At 32.2% G+C, this 12,273-nt stretch overlaps 1 protein-coding gene across 1 annotated transcript; it reads left to right on the top strand.

The window, feature by feature from the left end:
• Nucleotides 1-1,725: 1,725 nt before the first annotated feature.
• On the top strand, nt 1,726-5,194 carry LOC135597714 (uncharacterized). The gene is made up of 5 exons (XM_065091072.1): nt 1,726-1,873; nt 4,196-4,310; nt 4,411-4,500; nt 4,660-4,758; nt 4,843-5,194. Exons 1-5 carry the CDS (start codon nt 1,806-1,808, stop codon nt 4,945-4,947), a joined length of 477 nt encoding a protein of 158 aa, XP_064947144.1. The 5' UTR covers nt 1,726-1,805; the 3' UTR covers nt 4,948-5,194.
• Nucleotides 5,195-12,273: the final 7,079 nt, after the last annotated feature.

The following is a 12,273-nucleotide window of genomic DNA, read 5'->3' as shown; positions in this document are numbered from 1 at the left end:
AAAAGCTTAGAATAATGCTGATAATGTCTGATAGCCAACAAAGAAGCTTCAATATTTGTTTTATAATAAGAATCAATAATATTTTCAAAGCTCGTTGGATTGGATTGCCTAAATGCTGAATAAAACTTGAAGCTAATCTTAGATAATTATACATTAGACCACTTACATTCATCCTCACCAAATGTTTGAATACCCCAAATGTTGTCTTACCAAACAGAATAATGTCAATAAATTTCTGCAACAGGTTCACTGAATTTGGAACAGACTGCAATGCAATTTCTCCTCTCTTTGAGAGATGAGAGAAGCTTTTAGGTGGACAGCGGGACCTTTAAAGGCCAGCATGAAGAAGGCTAGTAATATCTAAATGCAATTTCATGAACATCGTCATATTGACAGGTAGCAACATTCAATGAGAGGATGGTTGCATCAATTGATTGATCCTTCGAGTCTTGAATGAGAAACGATGGCTTACCTAACATAAAACAATTCCCGGTAACTGTGAATTGGTGCCACTCAACTAAAATATAATTACCGATATCTTTCAGACATCAAATTGCTTCTTTCCCAACCATATGAGCCAACAAATACCGAATGAAATAGACGCACAGCTAATCACATTATGTCTATGGAGGACTCAACAGGATTGCTCGAGTCTCTGTCAGAATGACTCGGGTCATCAATAACTGATATTGCAGCTCTCATGGTATGTGTTGACGTCCAATTACGTGTGTCTAATTTGATCTATCCTCACCTTTATTTGATTCTTTCTATAAATCCTTGTCAGAAGTCTGGTTCAGTTAACTATCTTCATCCAACTGAGAAAGCTTGCTTCCAGTTCTTCAGAGTTCAGAAAGCCAATGTTCTGATCTTCTGCAGAAATGCCATTGGGAAACTGCAAGGAAATTAGAGATCACCATGAAAGATCCTTCTTTTTTTATCACAGTGATGAAGTCAAGAAAGAAATCAGCAATGGAGTCCAAGTCTTCTGGCCACGGAACTCCTAGAACAGATCTGCAAGAAAATGTTTTCTTTGTCACCAATAACTTGCCCTGTTCTTTCCTCTGTATTTAATCGGATCCGATCCGATATATACGACCCGTATCCATTTGTCTGTAGTCGAATCGCCGTGAAGCACCATTGACTAGCCCGTCTGCGACCGGACTTAACGGATCAGATCCGGCATCACACGGCCGTCAGAAGTGCGCCAGGGATCGGATTCGGCGTCGTACGGTCCGGATCCATTTGTCTGTCCCGCGTGAGACTGCCGTCAGAGACCGTGAGTCGGATTTAACGGATTGGATCCGACATCGTACGGCCCTGATCCATTCGTTTGTCTTCGGGGATGGGGAGTCAAATCGCCGTCAAGTCACCCATCGGAATCGTATTTTAACGGATCAGATCAGGGGTCGTACAAACCCGACCCATCTAATGCTCCGGTTGTCAGATTTAACGCCCCGGATCCATCTGATGTCTGTGGAGTCAAATCGTCGTCAGAGTTAACGGATCGGATCCGTCATCGTACGGCCCGGATCCATTCGCCTGTCTCCCCAGTTAAATCGCCGTCAGAGACCATGTGCGGCCCACCGGATCGCGAATCTTGACAGCTGGCCTCAGTGTCTGAAGCATACTTTAATCAAAAAGCCAATCCCGACCGTTGGAGGCCGGGGCCATTCAGTGGCGCTTCCGTGAATATGGAGACTACCAGTGGCAGGCTTGTCCTCAGCTTTAAATAGAGAGAGCGAGCGGCAGATCTCGTCTTCTCTCCTGTAGAGGCTTTCGTTGGTGGAGTTGGGGAGGAGAGTGCGATGGGGTTTGTCTCGTTCGCCGGAAGGGTCCTCTTCGCCTCCGTGTTCCTTCTTTCCGCTTACCAGGAGTAAGCTTCATTCTTGTTATCTACCCTCTTTCGCTTCAGATCTGCCCATTTTTCTTGCTTGTGGTCGTCTTCACCGAGCTAGGGTTTGGCCCCAGCCTCAGTTTTATAGATTATGCTTTGAATAGGTGTTTTCTTCTGTAAAAATGGTTTTTTTTCCCGAGAATATCTCGTGTTGGTTATCTTTCGTTGTCCAGCTTTTATTCTAGAAGCTTATGGGTGTTTGTTGGATCTTGCTGTTATTGTTCTTGAAATCAAGTTGTTCCCATTTTTGGGATAGAATTGTGGTGCTAGTCGAAGTATTGCATCCGCTTGTTATTTTGCTGAAAACCCTGTTCCATGATGTACATGGCAAAATTTTGATACTTATCATGTGATACTTTGCTGGTCAATAAGGAATTTTGTGCATTGAGGTTGATATGATTAGCATAATTTGACTAGATCCATTATCGTGGCTTTTCTGGTCCTGTTTGGCATATATGAGTGTGGTCTTTCAGTGGATCTGACTGTACCTGGTGTCAATTATTTTGCTCATGGTGAAATGGGGGCAGATGGTTATGTGAACCATTGTCACACTTCTCCTTTGGGCCATTACAAATTGCATGATAACAGATGGATCACAAACTTTTGAGATCTGTACCTCCTTACAGAGCTACTTGCAATATCTGCTGTGTGCCTGGTGGATGCCAAACATCTTACTGGGAAACATCCAACAAATCTGATTTTTTTGATGCATTTGAAGGATACATATGTGTTTTGGATAAATCAATTATTGCAATTGTAGCTGATCCAATGTCTGAACATAATGTTAGGCATCTTTGTAAGTGTCAGAAGTATGTTATGTATATGTACGTTGTGAATTGGTGTAGGATTTTCCTGTTGATTACCGTCATGAACTGTTCTGATTCTAAGCAACTAAACAAAGAAATACTAATTTCTGACCAACTTGGATGAAGTTAGGCCTGAATGGTCCAGTAAATTGATTTTTTTGTTTGTCTTCATGAAATGAATAAGGAACATCCATTGATATTACAGTTTGAATAAAACTTAAATTTTGTCATGTGTATCACACATGCCAGAAAAGCAAGTGGGGTTATATAGCATCCGTCCCTTCCCATAATTCTTTTGTCTTGCCCTCCGACCTTATCTATATTTTCTTTCTTCCTTGAAAGTACCATCTTTCTATTAAACAGCTATATTTGCTCATATTTGACTTTCATGTTGTCTCATAGTTTAAAATTTCAAGTTTTTATAGTTACTGTTATCCGCATCTAACTCAATTGTTGATTCTTTTACAACTGTTTGTTGAAAATGATAATGATTAAGCACACATCGAAGGCAAACACAACCAATAAAGTCTGCTAAGCTCAAAAGTTGGTCGACATAATGATCATCTCTTCCTCATAATCATCCTTCAATCAACTATTGGAATTGATTTGAGGAAGACAGAAATGAATTTCTGGTTTAATTTATTTGATTTGTCCTGCTGGACATATTGTTGACATATTGTTTGAGAAATAGTTCCGGGCTTGTCAAATCGTATGTTCTGATATTAAGATATCGAACAATCAAATATTAATTTTTAATACACATGCGCCCTCAGAAGCTCTAAGGATGTTTTTTTAATATACATGCATCCTCAAATAGTGATGTTTTATTATACATGCATCCTCAAATATACATGCATCCTCAAAAATATTAATTTTTAATATACATGCATCCTCAAATAGTGATGTTGTTTTCTTGATGCTCAAAATAGTGTCATAAAGCTGTAAGCTTGTGAGATCATAGAAATTAAGAAGCCTTTCTGAAGATTGATGTCAGTTCCTCTCAAAGGATGTGAGTTTTAAGATAGGGATGTATCTTTGTTTTGATTATCATAAGTTTGTGGTCATGTATTATATATTGACATGGAAATCTAGTTAAGGTGTTTTGAATATAAATTACATTCTATATACATGTGATACCTTAGTGAACTTTGGGGTGCAAAATTGTCTTACCGTAGGCAGATTTTTATGAATGAAATTGTTGTAACCTTTTGGTTTCAGTGGTCATGAAGCTATTAAATTGCTTCCACGTCCCTATTCTAAATTGGAATTATATACTTAATGTTGTAAACTCTAATGCCTGAGTTTAAGTGGCTAATTCTTTCTAGTTTGGTGAAATTGGTGAAGCAGTGGGATGATTCATGTTTAGCTGATTGGTCCGGATGCAGAATATATGCAAAAATAGACTTACAACCCTGAATCTTCCTAGGTGACTTTGCCAATGAGTTACCAGGGAGCTGAGTGATGGTTTGTGCTAATATTTAAGTTCTGTTTTCAGGATTATCGAATTTGGAGTTGATGGTGGGCCAGCAGCAAAAGTTGTTGCACCAAAATATGACACTTTTGTGAATCATGTTACCTTGCATCTGGGGGTAAAAGTCCCTGAAGTTGAAGTAAGGACACTCTTTTTCCTTGCTCTATTTCAGTTTATAACAGCTGGTCCAAATTTAATCAATATTCAAGAAAATTTTACTTTTTTGCTATTACTTTCAGATGAAACATGTGATTGCAGCTACCATAGTTCTTAAAGGGCTCGGAGGCCTTCTATTTATCTTCAGCAGTTCCTTTGGAGCATATCTTCTGGTCTGTAATTCCTAAGTACCATGATTTTACTGGACAAAGTTATACATAAACTTACTCAGTAGTAATTTGTTTACCGACTTAGCAACAATACTGCATAATTTAAACCAGTGACTTCTGTTAAGATGATGATGCTGAAAGCTACATCTTTCTTTTGTGAAGCTTCTTCATTTGGCAGTGGTGACACCCATCGTGTTCGACTTCTACAACTACGATATCCAAAAGCCCGAATTTGTGGAACTATTTTTCAAGTTCACACAGGTTGGTTTGGTTGTCACACATTTTCCATCAACTTTATCAGAGGGAGCAAACCACTCATGCATTGAAATTACATTTACGCCGCAGAATTTGGCTCTTTTCGGTGCACTGCTCTTCTTCCTAGGCATGAAGAACTCAATTCCAAAGAGGCAGTCCAAGAGGAAGGCGGCTCCCAAGACAAAGACAGTCTAGATGAAGCTGGTTGCAGCCACAACAGCAGTGGGTCTTATGATGAAGATCATACGTCCTTGCAACAGAATTACCTCATTGAAGCTGCTGCAAGAACGTAATTTTGTACCTTTATAATCAGATTTTTTCCTGAAATTTAGTTGTTAAACATGTTATTTTAGATGAGATTGGTAATTTAAGCTCGTGTTATTGGTTTATGCACTTCCTGTTCGATCACAAACAATATATTGCGACTCAGTGCTTTTTGTCATCTCATGTTCTCATGTTAAATTCAGTAAGTTTGTGGTTTTTGAGTAGACGCAGATGTTATAAACCTCCCATGTTAAAAGTAGTTTAAAGTATTGATCAGACAGCAGTTCTGTATCTCACTGTGTTTAGGGTTTGTGATACAGACCAGGAAGGAGCATCAAGCAAACATAACTCTGCAGCAGTTAACCTTCACCATGGGGCCATTGCACTTGTGACTTGTGCAAGAAAAGATGATACTGCATGGAAGAGGACATTTGAGTTAAAAGACTTTTTCTGCCTAAAGTTAATCATAGTTTTAAATCCTTATGACGTGTTTTCTGACGTCATATCTTTTGCGGACATTTTGTAGTTTTAAAGCCTCCTTAAAATTTCCACGACGTATCTCATCAGAGACTCCATTAAAATTCTACTGAGATAAAGCCACAAAATACTACCATGAAATATTATTAAGATGTGGAACCATCTTTTGGGTTTGTAGCGTAGTAAAGCAAATCCAAGTGCCGAAGAAGCCACCATCCAGCATTAACCCACAGATAACGCACCCAAGGTTTGTAACTGTGGCCAATCAAAACCTTGCTTGGACTTTGTTCCTACAAGCTAATGGTAAACTTCAACGAGTTCCAACATTTGAAATTGGTTGTGCCTAATCGAATAAAGGACTAACTATTCCGAAGAAGACAACTTTCAAGTAGCAAAGGCATTGGAGCACGAGATCCAATCAACGGATCTCAAAAGATAAAGCAGAACTATCCCAAATTCTGTGGCGATCAAGAAACTAAGCTGATGCCCAATCATGGTATTCTTTCAACTGTAGAAAAGATATTTTCATGAGTATATTATGGTTATTGTATAGTTCGGGGCTAGTTGATTGGACAGATGAGTTGTTACACATTCCTTAGCGGATTTCGACTTTCATGATCATCGTCCTACTATCTTAATTGATCAACACCTTTTGTGGTGTCTGGGTTAGCGCACAGTTGGGCACCGTAATCCGGCTTCCGGTTCATCCTGCATCATCAGTTCTGCTTATAAAAAATGACCCACTTGGATATATAAAATTAAGGAGAAATGAGCTTATGCTTTTTTTTTTTTTTTTAATTTTATCCGTTGTTACTTAATACTCACCACAAATACATCAAAAATTATAAATTCATTACTTAAGAATATTCGTGACTTATCTATTATCTTTATGATTAAAATAACTGAAAAGAAGGTCGTAAAAATTTAATAATTAAAAATCAAAATTGACAATTATCATTGAGGATCAACTTACCAAGGCTAAGGATTTCTCATACTTATTGAATTACAAGTGAAGACATCCTCTAAGATAGTTATAGTGGATTCGGAGAAAAGTAATTGTTCATGTTGGCATTTTGATATTTTGAAAATTCTATGTTCTCATACTGTATCTACTATTGGATACAAGAATGTTAATCCATATTCATTTCGTGAAGATTATTATAGACCTAAAATCTACAAGAAAATATGCAATGATAAAATATATCCTACAAGAAGCAAATAGCATTAAATACAACGAGAATTTGATTATATCTTATTACCTTCGAGAAGCATATTATATGCTGGCAGTAGAAAAAAAAAGTAAAAATTGAATTGACACATAATGATAAGAAAAAGAATAAATATTTAAGATGCCAATAATTTAGATATAATCATCGATTATATAAATTTTTACCTATATCATGAGCCTGAGGGCATTGATATTCTAGTGGCTTATACAATTGTAATGTAATATGTCTTAATATCTTCTAATTATTTGGTTGTCCAAAATTGAAGAAAATTCTATTGCAAGTATAAGTTTTAGTAGATTCTCTATTTTACAATACATGCTCTGTTTTACATGTTGAAAAAAAAAAATTGAGATTAAGTTTTGGGGACCAAATTTTTACCAAATGTTTTGGACTAATTTAAAATCTCATATTAAAAAAAAAATTGCATGCGTCCATGATATTTTGATGGAAATAAAAAAAATACTTGGAGAAATGTGTATATGCTGAATAATTTTAAAAAATATCAAAAAAAATTTTAAAATAAAAAAAAGATGCATATGTCCATCTAAGACAAATCCAAAGCTTTTATAAAAATTTTAGATGATTTGAACTAGTCTTGGGATATGATAAATTATTTTTGAATTGACCTAAAACAATGTATCATATATTAGAAAATATTTTTTTAATCCCAAATTTTTATCATAGCTTGTGAATGTATTTCGAAGTTTAAATGTCAAAATATTTTACATGTGTCCCTGATGTGTCAGTGGAAATGGAAAAATCTTTGAGAAAATTAGTAACTGACATAATGTGCAAATGGTGAGTAATTAAAAAAAAATCAATATATTATTTTTGAATTGACCTTAAAAATAGTGTATTGCATCAATTTTTGTCATGGTTATCTGATATATTTAATAGCTCAAATATAAAAAAAAATATTGCATGTACCATAGCTTTTCAGTAGAAATAAAAAAATTAAAGAATATTAGAATATGACACATTGTTCTGATGGTGAATAATTCAAAAAATTATTGAAAAATTTATCTAAAATAGAAAACATGTTATACAAGTCTATCTTAGTGCCATTCCAATTATTCATAAGATTTAAATTAGTCCTCATATGCAATACATTGTTTTTGAATTGATCCTAAACATAATGTATCGTATATTAAAGAAATGCTTTGTGTTTCAACAACATTTTGCCATACACAAATGCTACGTAATGTCTTAAAAAAATATTCTGTACAAAGTACGATACAAAATTTCAGAGAACCATATTCTTCAAAAAAATTGATTTATATGTATAATTTTGGATCAGTCATAACCATTAAAAGGTGATTTGTATAATTTTAGAGACCACAAAAGTCTTTCATACAAAGTAAGAAGCATATTATCTACAAAATTACTCATCATCTATAATTGCACTTGCAATTTGTAGACGATATGCCTTCATCTTTAACTTGAAGAATGTGTAAACATAATATCCAAAAAAATAAATGCTCAATATAGCACAATCTTTCTAGAATATACAAAGGTTATTAATTATATAATTAATCAATAATAAAATGTTTATGATATTTTAGAATCTTCAAAATTGACAACTTATGATACAATTTGCTTCGAACATGATATATTTTGGTAAATCCATCCCTATGATTTGATGATTGGGGCAATTCGAGGATGCAATAATTCTATAGTGGTATCACTCATATTCTTCAATAAACTATAACATTGGAAATATGATTTATTAAATTTATTTATCAAAATAAAATAATTAAAAAGAATCTGTTAAGCCATTACTATCTTCTAATTCTTTGTATTTTACTTTCTAAATTGGATATTGAATTGTAATACTCCTAAATTTTGTTACTTACATTAACAACCAAAAACTACCAATGTTCTAATTTCTTATTATGTAATGAAGTAAAAATATATTTAATTGGCCCTCCTTCATTAGTCTTGTTGTTTTGTCTGAATAATTTGTGATCATATACTTTAAAATATTTCTAAAATAATATCACTAATTTCAAATAGTATAGGATTTCTAAAAATCCTATACTAAATAAGAAAATTGTCAAAAATCTTGAATGCATATGTACCTTGATTTCTGAATATATTACTATCTACGACACGTAAGATTATAATGACACCCAAGACTTCCGAATTAAGAACATTAGCATATGTATATATTGTATCTCCATGTACCATATTGTTAAAATCTATTACAATATAATTAACATACAAATGAACACTTATTACATACAATCAAGATATAAGTAAAAATTATATGTAACTCAGGACAATGACTAACTTACATAAGATTAAGATTAATGTCGCTTCATCGACTTTATTTTTCTTAATAATCTACAAGATAAAAATAATTCAATTTAGGCATTCACTTTCGTATCTTATAAAAATTATTATACACTTACTTTGGACATTGTAGCTATTTGCTTGCTGTAGACAATCGTACAATTATAAATCTGATTTTGGGATAACATACTTTATCAGATGATATTTTTTTATATCATTTTATTATTTATTATTGAATTAGTGAGAATAGATTATTTTTATAATCTTGAAGATTCTACTTCAGTTAATGACTTAAAGCATGGGATGCGCTCACAAAATCACCTATATCAAAAATCAAATACAAACCATATTATACCAAATTACTAATATAGTAATTTATAAACTATATATGCCTATGTAACTTACTTGTAATACAAGTAGGCAACCTTTCAAACAGTTGACTAGATATTGGTTTCGTTTGAATATCTACATTCTTTTCTATTATTAGATTTCTTTTATAAATAAATGAATGAACTATAACCACTTAGTCAAAATTTTAAGATCGACAATGGTTGATATTAATAACCACTATAATCTATAGTTATTTTGATAAAATAATATACATGCAAATACATCCGATAAAAATCTATCACTAATTTCTCACATTCACATAGATGCAATGCTATCATCCATCTTTCTGACCTTTCATATAAAAAATACTTTGTTATGAGATATTTAAAAGATTCAAATGTCTTTAGATCAATGATTTCTATAGTATTTAATAGATTAAGAATAAGAGATATATCTGTCATCAAAAATGATAGTTCCACTCAATTCAACGGAAACTTATCATTTTCAAACTATTGTCCTATAATTACTTATATTAATCCATGAGATACGACTACATCAAGGATAACTAGGAAATGACTAAATAAAATATTTTTATAATATTCAAATGATATTATCTTCGTGATAATAAGACTAATTTTTCTTGATTATATTTGAAAGATGTGCTAAGAAAATGACAAAAATGATTCACAAAATTTTGCCCTGTAACCAACTATAGATTTTTGACATCTCTTCATCATCCAAATGACTTAATTGCTAAAAATTAATTAATAATTATAATTTAAATGAAACTAATTATAAATGACTGTAAACAAAAACATGCCTTGTGTTAATATTCTTGCAATTGGCTTTGGAATTTATATGTATATAATAAATGCTAGATGACATGATTAATTCATGGTTAAAGCCAAAAGGTATTAGAGTTGATAATTTAATGAAAATTTTTCTAAATTAATAAGCAGTTGGTGACATGATTATTGTTCAGATGATGAAAATTTTAAATAAAATATGGAAATAGAAAACATTGTATGGATACATATTAATTCAGTGGAAATAGAAAAGATAAGGAGAAAATAGAAACAATTGCACACTGTTCATATATTAAAAAAATCAAAAAAATTTGTTTAGATAAACAATGCCATATTTCCATATCTTAGAGCAATTTAAAGCTTTCATAAAATTTTCAAATGATGTGGACCAACTATGCGATACATTGTTTTTGGTCTAACCCCAAAAATAGTATAATATCATGTACCATATAGTTTCTTCATAATTTTTTTAATTATAGATTGTCCACCTATTTAAAAGGTCAAATATCAAAAAACATTATATGGATCCATCTTAATTAAGTGCAAATAAAAAACACAAGGAGAAAAAATATGAAAATGACAACACACTTTTCAAATGATGAAAAAATAAAAAAAAATTCGATTAATTAATGAAATAATGACATATGTCCATCTGGGTCTAATTCAAAAATTTCATGAAATGTGTATGCAATACATTATTTTTGATCTCACATAAAAATAATGTATCATACACTAGGACATATTTTCTGTACAAATTTTTTACCATAGGTTGTCCACCTATCTAGAAGGTCAAATATTAAAAAACTTTACATGGATCTATCTTAATTCACTAATAGAAAAAACATGAAAAATAAATTAAAACATGACATAATGTTTCATATGTTGAAAAAAAAAATCTCTTAATTAGAAAAACAATGACATATGTCGTATAGTTCAAAAAATCTTTTATGAAATTTTTAAATGATTTGGATCAATCCTAATATACGATAAATTAATTTTAGTCTGTACCCAAAAAATAATATATTGTATATCAAAACTTATATTTTAGAAGGTCAAATGCTAGAAAATATTACATGAATCTATCTTAATTCTATGAAACTAAAAAATAAGAAGAAAATAAAAAATGACATGCCCTTCAAATACTTAAAAATTTAGAAAGAAAAATATAAAAATTCTCTAAATTTTAAAAAAATAGATAGAAGTTAATAGTTATAATTGATCGAATTATTTTTATCAAGTAATTCATAGTCACTATTTTATAGCTGTTAACAACATACAGTATCCTTGAAAAATTATTTTACAAGAATCAATATATGTTCAAATGGTTCTTAACTATAGCCCTTAATATAATCAATTCATAGCCCATACTATGAATATTTCTTTTGTACAAAATAATGCTCAAAATATTTCACAAAGTTCAGTATACTAAACATCAATACAAAATAACTCCAGAAGCTTGTTTACAAAAAATGGAGACATACCAAAACAATGACTGGAAATTTATTTGCAGAAGAGGAGATACACCTAATAGAACCCTAGAAAATGTAAGAAATCTGATGGAAATGGAAGAAACCTTACACTGTCAATAGTGATAGAAATAGAAGAAATGTTGGTTCAATCAGATTCTTAAACTAATAATCATATCTTTTAGTTGGGTTAAGTTTATGATATAAGCTTTCGATCGATACTTAATCTAATCGTGCCAGTTTTCTTAATTATATCATAAAGATTATTATTCATCAATACAATTCAAAATTTTCTAATCACTTTTTCGTTTGGAATATCATCATTTTGTATTTTCAAAATACATATATACAATATAAATTCTATTGGTTTGATCATTCATCGGGAAATTATCGGCAACAACACCAAAAGATCAACAACATTTATTTTAAGTATAATTCAGTATATTATTTATATTTAAACAAAATAAGCCCAAGTAGTATCCTCCTCATTTAGATCCGTATCCAGAGGTGCCCGAATTCGGGCTTGGATCCACATTCGAATAAGATCCGAATATGACACAGTTGTCGGTCGATCGAGACAGACAAACGATCTCGCTTCACGATTCGTGCAGAGGCATGATTCATCATTGCGATCCGCGCAGGACCCTGTGGACGGTA

The sequence above is a fragment of the Musa acuminata genome, chromosome BXJ1-2, assembly GCF_036884655.1.
Source record: "Musa acuminata AAA Group cultivar baxijiao chromosome BXJ1-2, Cavendish_Baxijiao_AAA, whole genome shotgun sequence".
Classification (NCBI taxonomy): domain Eukaryota; kingdom Viridiplantae; phylum Streptophyta; class Magnoliopsida; order Zingiberales; family Musaceae; genus Musa; species Musa acuminata.
This window is presented reverse-complemented; position numbering and strand designations above follow the sequence as displayed.